Raw genomic sequence first — 16,033 nt, 5'->3', positions numbered from 1 at the left:
TAAGCAGACTCCATGCTTAGTGTAGTGCTTAACACAGGGCTCCATCCCATGACCCTGGGATCATGACCTGAGCCAAAATCAAAAGTGGAACGCTCAACAAACTGAGCCACCCAGGTCCCCCAGATTTTGTTCTTAATCGGATAAGAAACTACTGAGCATAAGAGTAATATGTTCTAACTTATTTTTAAATAATCATTTTGTCCATGCAAGAAAGAATGGTGGTTAGTACACAGGAGCAGAAGTGGAAGTGACAGTAAGAGTCAGATTCTGGATATCCTACTTTTTATATAGCTTTAACATCTTCACACATTAAAAAATTGTAATAAATGTTATGCCGATATCTTTTTAAAATATTGTTATAGAAATAAAAGTCCTTGAGAAAGCCTTTTAAAACATACAGCATTATATCCTCTAGGTCCATCCATGTTGTTGTAAATGACAATATCTCATTCTTTTTTACAGCTAATATTCCACTATATATATATGGCATATCTTCTTTATCCACCCATCTATGGATGGACACTTCAGTTGCTTCCACAACTTGGCTATTATAAATAATGCTGCAATAAACATAAAAATGGATGTATCTTTTTGTTTTCTTTGGGTAAATATACCTGATAGTGGAAATGATAGATCATATGGTAATTCTATTTTTAATTTTTTGAAGAACCTCCATACTGTTTTCCAGAGTGGCTGCACCAATGTGCATTCCTACCAAAAGTGCATGAGGGTTCCTTTTTCTTCACATCCTTGCCAGCACTTGTTTCTTGTGTTTTTCATTTTAGACATTCTGACAGCACGAAGTGATATCTCATTATAGTTTTGATTTGCATTTCCCTGATAATTAGTGATGTTAAACATGGACCTAGATGGTATAAAGCTAAATAAATAAGTCAGCCAAAGAAAGACAAATACCTCACGGTTTCACTTATATGTAGAATTTAAGAAACAAAACAAAGGGGAAAAAAAAAGAGAGATAAACAGGGTACCTGGGTGGCTCAGTCCGTTAAGCATCTGACTTCGGTTCAGGTCATGATCTCACAATTTGTGAGTTTGAGTCCCACATCAGGTGAGCTTGAGCCCCGCTTCAGGTGAGTACAAGCCCTACTTTGGGTGAGCCCCACTTCTTTCTTTCCCTCTCTCTCTGTCCCTCGCTCACTTGCACTCTCTCTCTCTCTCTCAAAAAAAAAAAAAAAAAAAAAAAGGAGAACAAAATTTAAACAAATTAAAGAGTGTTTAGAACAAAAACACTCTTTAATACAGAGAACAAACTGCTGATTGCCAAATGGCAGGTGGGTAGGGAGATGGGTGAAATAGGTGAATGGGATTAAGAGTACACTTATCTTAATGAGCAATGAGTAATGTATAGAATTGTTGAAACATTATATTGTGCCCCTAAAATTAATATAACACTGTATGTTCACCGTACTTCAATTTAAAAAAAAAAAAAAAAAAAAAAAAACCATAGAAGTGAAAAGACTATACTTTAAGAGATGGTTAAACAAAATCTCTGAGATAGGGGCACCTGGCTGGCTCAGTTGGTAAAGCATGCAACTCCTGATGTCAGGGTCATGAGTTCGAGCCCCATGTTGGTGGTAGAGTTTACTTAAAAAAAAAAACAACAAAAAAACCCCCCAAATCTATGAGAACCAGTGGCTGTTAAATGTCAAGCCTCTAAAATCAAATTTCCTGGTTTTGATCCTAGCTCAATCACTTACTAAGTATGTAAATTTTAGCAAAGTTTCTCTATGCCCTAGTTTTCTCACTTGTCAAATGCAAAAAATAATGGCTACCTTATAGGACCCTTATGATTAAATATGAATATAAAGAATTTAGCTGATATATAGTGAACATCAGTAAATATTAGCTATCACATTTATCATTCTACTCCTACTTGTTTCCACTGCCACAGGTTCCCATTATTACTTCTTCTCATTGCTACTACTGTTTTATTTTTTAATTTTTTTAATGTTTATTTTTGAGAGAGAGAGAGAACGCACATGAAGGGGAGAGGCAGAGAGAGAGGGAGACACAATCTGAAGTAGGCTCCAGGCTCTGAGCGGTCAGCACAGAGCCCGATGCAAGGCTTGAACCCACCAACTGTCACATCATGACCTGAGTCAAAAGCAGATGCTTAAAGACTGAGTCACCCAGGCACCTCACTACTATTTATAATGTTCCCTTTTATCACTGATTACATATTCATTTGAAATTTATCAAAATAAAAGTGAACTTTTAAGTGTTCCTAATATTATATATTTGATATGGCTTTTAGTTAAAAGTATAGTTTTCGCTTCAGATATAGCAAAGCACTCTGATTTGTATTATACTTCTTTTTAGCTTGATGAATCAATCTTAAGGATAACTGAATTTGGATTTGCAAGAATCCAAAGCAAATCCTGCTAACATTTTTTTCTTCAGAACTAAATTAAAAACAAAGTTAGTGTTAAATCTCTTAAGACTCTGAAAAATTCAATAGGAATAAGACAAGAACAATGATATATATGAATCATAATCACTTGGAACTTCTTGCGTAGTTGGTCACATTCTTGATTTTATCCTATTGTACATCTATGTGTTTGAGTTAGTTAGATAAACTGTTTGGGGCCAAATATTTGATGCCCTTTCATATCTGAAAAGCTTCCCCTAAAGATACATAAGACAATGGTAACAATACTCGCCTCTGGGAGAGGATAAAAGAGAAGGGTGAGAAAGAGACAAACTTTGTACTTAAAACCACTGGCTTTTTTTGGGTTCCTTCCTTTGTACATGCATTAACTTTTCAAGAACATAAAATATTTTTTAAAGAAAAAAATTTCACTTACTAATAATTTACAGAACAAATTTTACAATGTCTCATAGTTGACCATAATGGCAGCTTACCAGATCGAAGATGCCAGTAATATATTAGTGTTGTTTGCAAGAAACCTCAACGGAGGCTCCGCAAGCAATACACAGGATAAAATTCCTCCACCAAAGCAATGGAGCATAGCAGTGAACCAGCTTGAAAGAGGATTCTTCCGTGCCACTGCCACAGCTCCTGAAATGGTAAAGTAAAAATGTGGTCTGAGATAGTTGTATATTAAACAAACCCTGAGGTACCGGTGTCACTAAAGAAATAAACTTCTTAATTTCATAACTTTCAAAAACTTACTATTACTCATGGGTATGACAATCACGATCATCATAAACTCTAAGCATTTTGTTATGACAGAGGTAATCTGAAGCACCTTTAAAATACTCTGTCCAGCTCCTACTACCAGTTTCCTAATCACACATTATTATAAACAATCTCCCTATCTACTCTTTCCTTTCATTCCCAGCCCTACTGTAGGTACATCCAGTTCTATATCAAAGCAATATATTAAGAAAAATTTATCATCTTAAGCACTTTAGCAAATAAAAGCTGAAATAAATAATCTAAGCTTTTAACATGACTGGCTAGAAACAGAATAAAATAAACCTAGAGGTGAAAGGCTGATGAGGAACAGGTATACACATCATCTTAAAATGTCTCCTAACAAATAACGTATTAATTACAGAAGGAAATAACTTTAGAGTGGAGAAACCTTGCAGACATCACTGTAACAAACAGTATAAGGTGACTCCCAAGATGATGCACTAAGAACACATCTTTGCTTCTACAGTATTTCTACAAAAATACATAACCTGAACTAATCCAATTAGACACACACAAATTGAGGGCTCTTCTGGAAAAAATAAAAAAAAATTAAAAAACCCAAAAAACTGGCCTATATTTTAGCAATGTTGAAGTCAAGAAATACCAAAAATAAGGCTGATGAAATGCTCCAGATTAAATAACATTAAAAAGACAACAACTAAATGCATGTGTATTCTAGATCACATCCTGGAATGGGAAAGAATATTTATAAATGAACTTTGGGATAACTAATGAAATCTAAATATGGGCTGGGGCTTACATAAATAATAGTGTCATAGCACTGTTAAACTTTCTGAAAGGTTTTTTTTAATGTTTATTTATTTTTGGGAGAGAGAGAGAAAGAGAAAGAGGGAGAGAGAGACAGGAGGGGCAGATAGAGAGAGGGAGACATAGTATCTGTAGCAGACTCCAGGCTTTGAGCTGTCGGCACAGAGTCCAACATGGGGCTCAAACCAATGAACAGTGAGATCATGACCTGAGCCACAGTCGATGCTTAACCGACTGAGCCACCCAGGTGATCCAGCACTGTCATAACTAAACTGTGGTTTTTTAATATTAACACACTTAAGTAATTTGAAGTAACTGGGCAAGTGCTTCCAATTTACATTCAAGTGGTTTTGAGAAAATAATACATATAAATAAAAACATTCAGAGAGAGAGATGCTAAAGTACAAACTTCTAGTTGTAAGATGAATAAGTTCTAGGGATCTAATGTATACCACAGCAACTATAGTTAATACTGCATTGTACACTTGAAACTTGTTAAGACAGTAGACCTTAAGTCACAACTAAAAAAAAAAAAAGTTTTTTAAGTTATTTAAATATTGTGAGATGATGGATGTACTAATTGACTTGACTGTGAAAATCATTTAACAATTCATATGCATATCAAACCATAAAATTGTACACTTTAAATATATACAGTTTTGTCAACTGTACCTCAATAAAGCTGGCAAAAATTAAATAAATGGGGCAAAATGTAAGTGGTTGGTGAATCTGGGTAAAGTGCTTTACATGCACTTATATGACAAAAAGAAAATCATATGTATATAAACAATACGTACAATAAAAAATAATTTACGGGGGGAAACAGAAAACCATATATTTCTATTAGTACATACACATGCAACTAATACATAAAATAAGGTCTGCAAGAACATATAACCAAACTACTCAGTTGTTATCTCTTAGGAAAAGGCCCATTTATGCAAAAACAAACAACAAAAACAAAACTACACAAATGTATATGTTGAGTTCAGTAGGGTAACATCATCATACTTGAATTAACATGGAAATCACCCATATGTGCTCAGGAAAAATAAAAGGAGGAAATAAAAGTCAATTAGTGCAACCCAACATTCCACATAACAAAATGTGCCCAGGAGTGCAAATGAGTTGGCAGATGGGCATTTTCTGTGCTGTACACATCCTGTCAAGTGAAGTGATGCCAAGGTTTTATGATATGCAACTGGTGATAACTCAAGAAATGGTGACCTGTTCCAATCTGGAAGAAAAATCAGTTATGAGAAATGTACTAAAAGGCAGGACATCAATCTTCAGTGTAGCAATTTCCTCTAAACCTAAGAATTTTCAAGAATTATTTTAATGCATGATCATGCTATCTTTACAGCCAAACCCCGTGTCAGATGTAATACTACTATGTCTCTAATATGTATATATAATCTTCCTGGATATGTGTATCAGCACTAGTGCCCTACACAGTGGTAAGCGATTATAACATTGGTCAGTCAGCCTAATAAATGAGTATAATCTTATCATTTGGTCAGTGGTCACTAGCTTCCATACTGCATCATCTTCACATTAAAAAGCAATATAGACTGCTTAAGAGTATGGACTCTAGAGTGTAATTGCTCAGGTATAAATCCTGGCACCAGCACTTAATCTTTGTGTGAACTCAACAAGTTGTTTTCCTACATCCTGAAAAAAAATACACACACACACACACACACACACAAGAAAGAGGAAAAGAAATAAAGTAATCTACATCACAGGGTTGCTGTAAGGATCCACTAAGGATCAACTACAAGTGAGTACTTTTAAATCACTTAGAACGGGGGTCTGGCACATAGTAAGCAATAAGTATTAGCTTATCGCTATTACCACATAAGTAAAAATAAAAGCCAAATTACCCTTTCCTTTCTACTTTTCCCATTCCATCATATTACTATCTTGAGAGGTGACAACTTCCAGACTTCTTTTCTTCCTATGCTAATTTACACATACACACCACTTTCCCCCTTACTCTTAACTCTCTCCCAACCCTAGTGTGTGTGTGTGTGTGTGTGTGTGTGTGTGTGTGTGTGTGTGTGTGTCCCTATTTCTCTCACAGGCATACCCTGTGAGCTCTAGCAACACATTCTGGAAATGGGAGTTCTAACTGCAAGAAAGCTGTAACAAAGCTAAACAAGGCCATCATAGCACAGTCACTATGAAGATCACATTCCAAGGTAATTAATTACTTCTGATAAACATACAAAAAGGAATACTCACTGCTATCTGTCCTCTGTTTTCCTTATATTATTCTAATGAAGATTTAGCATTACCTACATCTATCTGATACCACTCACTGGCTTAGCCAAATTCAAATATATTCAGGTTTTCCTTTGACCATTGCAACAATCCGAATCAAATGTACTAAATGCTTTCACACAAATGATTCATTCATGTAATATTCATTTCTGATTAAGTCTGTCAAAATAACTTTCCTGTTTCCTCAACTGTCACATTTTATTCTTTCCTCTTAAGACATATCACATGCTAGATTGTTTATGTTAGCTCCATTATAAAGTTCTTACCTGTTAAAATTCTAAGAGACTTTAGTGCAGAGTAGGTACCCTATAAATGTTTATTGTATGACAGAAAAATGTATGTGAAACATTTCAAGAGTTCAAGTATTATGATTTTACTACCATTAATTTCCCTTTGTATTGTCACAAGTAAAAGAAGCAGCTGAAACACCAGTTTTGACCAGTTTCATGACCTCTTTGTAGGAACACTAAACCCTCTTGGCTTAAGTTTCAACTTTCATTAAATGAGAATAATTCATAACTTATAAGGATTTAAAATAAGAAAATATAGATCAAAACACATATTTACTACCTAGTACATTGGCAGACACTTGCTGATTTATCTGCTGAATGGACTGATCACTACCAGCAGAGAAAGTAAGCAAAATGCAGCCTTTGGGCTGCTTTTATTCTCTGAGCCCAAGATATAATTTTTTGAGTTCTTATTGAAAGGCTGAAAAGAAAATGACATACCACAGCCCTTAAAAAAGTACTTATATCCTTAAGAGACTTAAATCAGGAAAACTAAGATTTCATTAGAGCAAAACAGAAAGGAGAAGAACAGAATTGAAGGGTCTCCCTCAGATCAGTCTTTTTTGCCTAATTTTCAAAATTATGTCAATTAGAAAAATTTCTCTCATTCAAATAGCCCTTTCTTTAATTTTTTTAAATGTTTATTTATTTTTGACAGAGAGAGAGAGAGAGAGAGAGAGAGCGAGCAAGTGAGCATGAATGGGGGAGGGACAGAGAGAGAGGGAGATACTGAATCCGAAACAGGCTCCAGGCTCTGAGCTGTCAGCAGAGCCCAACAAGGGACTTGAACTCACAGACAGCGAGATCATGACCTGAGCCAAAGACGGACATTCAACCAACTGAGCCACCCAGGCACCTCTCAAATAGCCGTTTCTATAAAGTTCTCTTGCGTACACACACTATGGACACACATTTTAAGTATGAGACAATCTTACAACAAATTTCTTTTTTTTTTTAATTTTTAAATGTTTTTATTTTTGAGAAGGAAAGACAGAGCATGAACAGGGGAGGAACAGAGAGAGAGAGACACAGAATCTGAAGCAGGCTCCAGGCTCTGAGCTGTCAGAACAGAGCCCAATGTGGGGCTCAAATCCACCAGCCATGAGATCTTGACCTGAGCCAAAGACGGATGCTTAACCGACTGAGCCGCCCAGGCGCCCCTCTTATGACAAATTTCTTTAGGTGTTATGTTCCTTTGTATATGTTATTTCAGTACCAGAATTTGTTTACTGTAAAGTTAAACTGTGAAAATACAGAAGTTAACCAGAAACAGCTTGTGTATCTTTAGAACATAGAAGTAATTTTCAGTAGGAGAAAAATAATAGGATATCTTTAATTTCTTCTCAGTTAAAAAAAATTTTTAATGTTTATTATTGAGAGACAGAGAGACAGAACACAAGTATGAGAGGGGCAGAGAGAAGAGGAGACACAGAATCTGAAGCAGGTTCCAGGCTCTGAGCTGTCAGCACAGAGCCCGATGCAGGGCTCAAACCCACAAACAGGGAGATTCTGACCTGAGCCGAAGTTGGACACCAAATGACCGAGCCACCCAGGTGCCCCAGTTTCTTCTCAGTTTTAAAACAAAGATGTATTCTTTTAGCTAAGAAACAAGCTGTGTTAACTAGGATATGTTATTTTATTTTTAACATGTTGACACTGAAAGGACAAAAACATTTTCTGTCCTACCTTAAGATGTTTGTGATATGCTATCAATAGAATTATTTTCCCCAAAACTTAGCAAAATTTGTCACATTGAGACCTGACTCTAATTCGAAGTATATCAGTTTTGAAGCACTCATAATCACTTACGGGCTTTAAAATCAAAATACTTTTCATCATGAAATGAAAGCTAGAAAATAAAGGCGCCTGGGTAGCTCAGTCGGTTGAGTGCCCAAATTCAGCTCAGGTCATGATCTCGCGGTCTGTGAGTTTGAGCCCTGCGTAGGGCTCTGTGCTGACAGCTTGGAGCCTGGAGCCTACTTCTGATTCTGTGTCTCCCTCTCTCTCTGCCCCTCCCCTCTTGTGCTCTATCAAAAATAAACATTAAAAAATTTTTTTTAAAAAAGCTAGAAAATAAAGTCATGTTCTACTTTCAGTTTTGGATCAAGTTTGGATCATAGTGGGCCAAGTAAATCCATAGACTCACCTTGTAGTTCTTTAATGTATAACTATGACATAGCTGGCAACTGACACAATCCCCATATTAATCCTCTGATCCAGGAGTAAGGATCATTATGGTAGAAACATTCAAGTAGAAGCCCCTAGAGTTTCTTCCCTTCATCAAGGTATTAAAAAAAAATTTTTTTTAACATTTATTATTGAGAGACCGAGAGAGACATAGCATGAGCACAGGAGGGGCAGAGAGGAGGAGACACAGAATCTGAAGCAGGCTCCAGGCTCTGAGCTGTCAGCACAGAGCCCAACTCGGGGCTCGAACTCATGGACTGCAAGATCATGACCTGAGTGGAAGTCAGACGCTTAACCAACTGAGCCACCCAGGTAGCCCATATATTTTTTTTTTTATTTTTTATTTTTAACACTTATTTATTTTTGAGACAGAGAGAGACAGAGCATGAACACGGGAGGGGCAGAGAGACAGGGAGACACAGAATCTGAAACAGGCTCCAGGCTCTGAGCGGTCAGCACAGAGCCCGACACGGGGCTCGAACCCACAGACCATGAGATCATGACCTGAGCCGAAGTCGGCCGCTTAACCGACTAAGCCACCCAGGCGCCCCTACATATTTTTAAAAAGCAGTTCTACAGAGGGGCGCCTGGGTGGCTCAGTCAGTTAACAGTCCCAACTCTTGGTTTCTGCTCAGGTCATGATCTCATGGTTATGAGTTCAAGCCCCACATCGGGCTCCACAGAGTCAGTGGGATTCTCTCTCACTCTCTCTCTTTCTCTGCCCCTCCCCTGCTTCTGCTCTCTCTCTCTCAAAATAAAAAAATAAACTTAAAAAAAAAGGCAATACCACAAACATCGTTGCCATAATCAAAATCATCAAAGATGAAAACGTGGTGACAGCTATCACATCCCATTTAACTTGTCTATTTGGTCTATACATAAGCAGATGGATCTTGGAGAATGACTGTGGATTATCATAAATGTAGACAGGTAGTGACTCCAGTTGCAACTGGTATTCAAGATGCAGTATTTTTACTGGTACAAATCAACATAATCCCTATAACCTGGTAAGCAAGTCCTTTTTCTCCATATTAATTTGCAAAGAATCCCAGAAACATTTTGCTTTTATCTGGCTAGGTAAACAGTATATTATCACAGTCTTGCCTTAGGTCTATGTCAACTCTCCTGCTCTCCAACAAAGTCCAGAAATTTTGATCATATTGAGAATCCACGTAACATCACACTGGCCCACTATACTGATGACATTATACAGACTGGATCTATGGGCAGGAAATAGCCAATAGTTTAAATATCTTAATATAACATATGCAAAACAGAAGGTAGGAAGTTAAACTCCATTGCTAGGATTCTGTACCAGTCAGAGTCCAGTCAGGAAAGAGAAAATACACAGTTATTTTAACAGAGAGAATTTACTATAAAGACATAATTATAAAATTGTTAACTAGATTGTTGAAAATGTAAAAAGTAAATACTATAGTATCACAGAGGTATCAACTAGAAAAAGTAGTTTACTGCTGCTGGGGAAACAAAGGATTAAAATTATTAAAACATAGAAGCTTGAACAAAGATCTCTTTAGAGCTAAAACTGAGACTCCTAACAATGGAACACCGCTCAGCTGGTGTTCTAGTCTAGCCTACTCACTGCACAGATAAAATACTGGGTTTTAAGTTCTTATCCCAAGCTACTGACAGAGTTTTAACACTGGTCTCCTGATTTTATGAGCTCTTTCTACCACACCACACTCTGGCCTATAATTTATGTCAGGTCAATCAAATATTCTTTCACTTAAAAATTATTAAAAATATTTAAGTAAGACTCTCTAAACTAATAGAAGTAAATTATAAACTGTCATTTCTGAAACATGCTTTTTCCATCCCACACTGGGCAGAACATATTTTGGCTTTGTAAAGCATAACATAACAAAAAGGGCTTTTGGAGTATCATGAATGTTCTATTTTTATCTGGATGCTGATTAAATAGATGTGTTCATTTTGGAAATTCATTGAGCTGTACATTTATGATTTTTGTACTTTTCTGTATGTTTTTATGTGTGGATTCATAAAGATAGCAAAACAATGTTGCCACCTTTACAGAATCCTTAGAACTGACAAATTCTTGATACATGAATACTTTCATCTCCCACAAATTAGAAGAAGGAACACTAATAAGCTTTATTCCTGGATTTAATTCCTGAAAGCAAAGGAAAACCTCATTGGTGATAAGGAAATGACAGAAATCATGGGAGAAAATAACCATGTCAAATGAAAGCTTATTAAGAAATTGCTAAATATTGAGAAACCAGAAACATTAAATGGACCTGCAAAAAGAGAGCACAGAATATTTGAGAACTTTGGAGTTAGCTGAAGAACTAGCTCCGTAATTTATTAACCTATGTGACTTAAATAAAGTTATTTTATTCCTGTAAGTGTATTCCTCATCTGTAAAATAAGTTCAATAATACCTACCTTAAAAGGATGTTTGAGGATTACAATCAAGATACTAAAATGCTTTTGCATGTATCTGAAATGAATATTATGATCGTATAGGAAGGTAGTGCAACCTTATGTGACACTACAAAAAAAAAAAAGACGACGATGACAACAGCACAGCTGAGTTCCTTTAGGGCTACAAGAGCATCTTTCATCTTGGTATCCTCAACATCTAAAATACTGCCTGATATGCAGTGGAGTTTCAGTGAATATTTACTTAATTGAACTCCCTGTGATTTGAGAGAGATGAGCAAAACAGCAGTAGGAGAATTAAGAGTAAAATAACAGATTTTGTGTGTAAAAATCAAGTACAAATAATTGTAGATTAAATTTTCACGAAGTCTTACAGAAAAGAGTAACTGGGTATGAATGTACGATTGAAGAAATGTGTTTATTTTAATGAAGATTTAAATAAGAAAAGAGACCGAGAAGGCAGATTAAAAATGTAAGAGAAGAAGGGCACCTGGGTGGCTCAGTTGGTTGAGTGTCCAACTTCGGCTCAGGTCATGATCTCAAGGCTTGTGAGTTCGAGCTCTGCCTCAGGGTCTGTGATGACAGCTCAGAGCCTGAAGCCTGCTTTGGATTCTGGATCTCCCATTCTCTCTGTCTCTCCCCCACTCACACTCTGTCTCTCTCAAAAATATATAAACGTTAAAAAAAATTTTTTTTTAATGTAAAATAAGAGAAATAAAACTTCTGCTAAATGGTTTCTGACTAAGAGCCCTCACAGTACTGTTTTCAAACTTCTAATAAAATACCCAGGAAAATGGAAAACAAAATCTATCCTACTAGCAAAAACTTAAAACTATAGATAATCAGATACCAGGGTTTAGGAAGAACTAAAATTTAATTATTTGACAAACGGAGGTATATTAAGAAATTTTAAAAATCCAATTTACTAAATACCCTGATGTCTTTGCTTGAAGCGCAAGTCACGTGGAAAAGGAGAGGAAAACCATCAACCTTCCTTGGGTTTGAAGGCCTACAACCTGAACCAAACAAAAAAGGGATGCTATCCTTATCCACATCACAGAAAGAAAAAGTTAATCCCCTTTACCCTCTTGTCTCCACTAGCATTTTAAAAGATCTAGGTAGAGACATAAAAGATGTAAATGGCAGGAAAGTGAGGAGTGAGGTATAAGCAGTGGTAGAGTACATCCCAAAAAAGTCAAGAGTCTGCAGGAGTAACATGCTTGAGAAAATAAAGATAAGAAGAATCCTGGTACTACATACGTGAATTGCAGTTTTATTGTACCATAGGTCTGAGTTCTAGAGAATCAGGCAATAAGGGATAAAAAAAGTTTCCAATTAAGTAAAAATTTATATGAAGTATTGGCAAATCAAAATCCCTAATGAATTAAAATAATACCTCAAACAAGTACAGTTTATTCCAAGAATGTAAGGATGATTCATTTTTTTAAGTTTTTATTTTTATTTATTTATTTTTAGTAATCTCTACACCCAAATGGGGTTTGAACTCACAACCTGAGATCAAGTTGCACGCTCTTCTGAGTCAACCAGCCAGGCACCCCAATTCATCATTTAAAAAAATGTATTACAATTCAAATCAGAAAAACAATATGATCAGCTCAATAAGTGGAAATACAAATTGTCAATAAACTTGAGAAGCACAAACTCAGTAACCATGAGAGATGCAAATGAAAACTATTTTTCTGATCATCAGAATGACAACATATTTTAAAAAATGGTAATAGTGAATAATGCGGAAGATACAGGCAGTCTAACACACTTCTGGTAAATGCTTAAATAGAAACACTCTTTTGTATGAATTCTATCATTTTTACCTGTTTACAAGTACTGGTACTGGAATATAAAATATTTTGGGGGTGCCTGGGTGGTCCAACTCTTGATTTCAGCTCAGGTCATGGTCTCACCGGTTTGTGAGTTAGAGCCCTGTGTCGGGCTCTGTGCTGATAGTGTGGAGCCTGTTTGGGACTCTCTCTCCCTCTCTCTGCCCCTCCCCTATTCGCTCTGTCTCTCTCTCAAAAATAAAAATAAACTTTGGAGCAGGTGAATGGCTGAGGGAGAGCTGACCACAAACAAGCAAGAAGGAATCTGGGGTGGGTGATGAAACTGTATCTTGACAATGGTGGTAGGTACATATCTGTGCTTATCCAAAATCATAGAATTTTATATTTAAAAGTATAAGTATAATATACGTGATTTAAACCTTTAAAAAGTCAGACTTGAGGGGTGCCTGGTTGGCTCAGTCACTGAAGCGGCTGACTTTGGCTCAGGTCATGACCTCATGGTTTGTGGGTTCAAGCCCTGCAATGGGCTCTGTGCTGACACTTCAGAACCTGGAGCCTATTTCAGATTCTGTGTCTCCCTGTCTCTGCCCCTCCCCTGCTCGCACTGTCTCTCTCAAAAATAAATAAACACTAAAAAAAATTTTTAATGGGGTGTCTGGGTGGCTCAGTCAGTTAAGCATCCAACTTCAGCTCAAGTCATGATCTTACGGTTCGTGAGTTCGAGCCCCATGTCAGGCTCTGTGCTGACAGCTCAGAGCCTGAAGCCTGCTTCAGATTCTGTGTGTGTGTCTCTCTCTCTCTGCCCCTCCCCCCCACCCCCTCCCCCACGCACGCGCATGCAGACACACACAACACACACTCTCTCTCTTTCAAAAATAAATAAAAAAAATTTTTATGACTTGAAAAAAATTCTTCAAGACCTCAAAGAGCTTTTATTTATGTGAGTTACAGGATTGTTAACTGAGAAAATTCTACAGTACTTATGTACTCATTTTAAAAATAATAAATGTACATGTTAACATAAATTATGTACTCTTTATGAAAAATAACTGTTTTCCAAAGCAAAAAACATTTAGTGAGAAAAGTCACACTGTTTTATATGTTAGCAAATCCCTTTTAATGTCTGGCCTCAAATAGAAAACAGCTGGACTCTCATATCTGCCTCTGGATTCAATCTGCTAGAGTATCGCTGGTCATGTAGCCTCTGGAAAACCCCACTGTACACTTGTGAGAAAAATAGCATAACAAAGACAAAGAACATCTGCGTGTTGTTAGGAAAACGACTTTGATCTGGAAGTGTGAGGAACCCCAGGGTTCCTGGACCACACTTTGAGAAGGTGATTTAGCCTACACGAGAAAATTTCAACTGGTGGATGTGACATAATAATATAATTCTTTTCAAATCAAGGAAACCGTTTCTTATGCAGGCTATCTGTCCTGATTTAATGCAATATTCACCTTATCCAGGTCAAAACCTCTAACGAACAATGATTCTGACTGAGCTACAAACATCAATGCAAATGAGAAATATTTCTGAGACCAAACAGTTTTAAAAACCACACGCAGACAACAGTAGAGGGTACAGCATCACCTCAAGCCCTCACTCATTAACTCTACAGGACCAGGCAGCATGAGCAGGCAGAAAGGAGAAAAAGAAGATAAATGCCTGACCACAAAGAAAGAAGAGACCCATAAAACGAAAAGGCCGGCAGAATGGCTGCAAGAGTAAAGCAATACAGGAGCAAACATCTCCTGAATGTAAAATACAAGAAAGGAAATATTGCTCCTTGATCGTATATACTTCAAAAAAGACTCAAAATCCTGTATTAAGACAACACCCCCAGGCTACAGAGAGTGAAACTATGCGACATGACTCTGGTACGAGGTCACTCACACGACGGAAAATGGGAATCCACTCTCTTCCAGCCATCACTTTGTCCGGCAAGATGACAGAGCGCTGCGTTAAGGGGAATACTGGTGTGCCTGCCCGAGGCTCTTTAAGTGTCGCTACAACTTTCGTGACTGCGGAACAGTCCATTAACTACTCATTATCCCAAGCGACCAAGTGCCACACGCTGTTTCAGGGAGCTCCGTCCCCAGGTGACTTTTAAATACTGTACTTTCCAAGGAGATGGCGGCACCGCCGAGAGACCGCGCACATCCTGGGCGGACGCAAATAGTGCCCGGGCTCCCAAATGCGGCAGCGGCTGCCCTGTCACCCGCCCCCGACGCGGCGTTGCGGACCCTACGTCGCGCCTCCTTTGACGAGTACCGGGGTCACCACCCTTCCCGGCCTCAGTTTCCCCATCTGCGCTCGAGGGGTCAGGAGGATCGGCTCTCGCCTCCCCTCCAGCTCGGCTATAGGACTCTGGGACAGCGGCAGCTCGGCCGTTCAGCCGTCCTCTTCGCGAGAGGTGCCCTGAGGGGGCCGGTCTGCGACTCCCCGCACTCACCCGGCTGGCGCTTCAGCGCCATCACAGACACCAGGTAGTGAGCGATGTCAAAAAAGGGGAACATAGACGTGCGAGAAAAGGCAAGGGTCAGCTCATCCCACGGAGAGTCCATGACGACGACGGACCTCGGCAGCCGAAGCAAACCCGGCGACCGGTTCCTGCCGGACGCGGCGAGGGGTGGGGGGAGGGGGCCGCCGCAGACGCGCGCCCTCCCGCGCGACCAGGAGGAGCCTGCGCGTGCGCCCTGGGATCCGGCGCCGACGCGCTTTGGGGCGGAGCTGCGTGTCCTGGGAGCGAGCGAGCGGGCGGGCGGGGCGAGCAGCTTCCCGGCTGTTCCTGGGGGGCAGGGCCTGGTTCTCCGAGTAGGGAAGGGTCTGGCTCCGCTGTGCTGGGTGGTATGCCAGATCCAGCAGAATAGGCAGATGAATGTAACATACATAATGAATTAAAAAATACATGACTCATGTTAACATTTAGCACATTTATTCTTTTAAAGCGAAAACGTAAAGAACTATTTAAAAATGTTATAATTTTGGTAAATGTAACTCATGTAAAGTTTTGACTCTTGGGCCCTCAAGACATTTTTTTAAGTTCAATTTTTTAAGGGTTTAAGTTACATACATTTATTCACCCTTTTTAATACAAAGT

At 38.3% G+C, this 16,033-nt stretch overlaps 1 protein-coding gene across 1 annotated transcript in view; it reads right to left on the bottom strand.

Moving 5' to 3' along the window:
• Positions 1–15,596, bottom strand: part of TMEM38B (transmembrane protein 38B) — a 53,370-nt gene extending 37,774 nt beyond the window's left edge. Inside the window, exons 1-2 of the mRNA XM_042913341.1 lie at positions 15,386–15,596; positions 2,884–3,040 (exon numbers count right to left, since the gene is read on the bottom strand). Of these exons, the coding sequence (XP_042769275.1) occupies positions 2,884–3,040; positions 15,386–15,497 (269 nt within the window). The 5' untranslated portion in view covers positions 15,498–15,596. The remainder of the gene's footprint in view (positions 1–2,883; positions 3,041–15,385) is intronic.
• Positions 15,597–16,033: the final 437 nt, after the last annotated feature.

This window comes from Panthera leo, chromosome D4, assembly GCF_018350215.1.
Source record: "Panthera leo isolate Ple1 chromosome D4, P.leo_Ple1_pat1.1, whole genome shotgun sequence".
Classification (NCBI taxonomy): domain Eukaryota; kingdom Metazoa; phylum Chordata; class Mammalia; order Carnivora; family Felidae; genus Panthera; species Panthera leo.
Note: the sequence above shows the minus strand (reverse complement) of the source record. Positions and strands in the feature narration are given on the sequence as shown.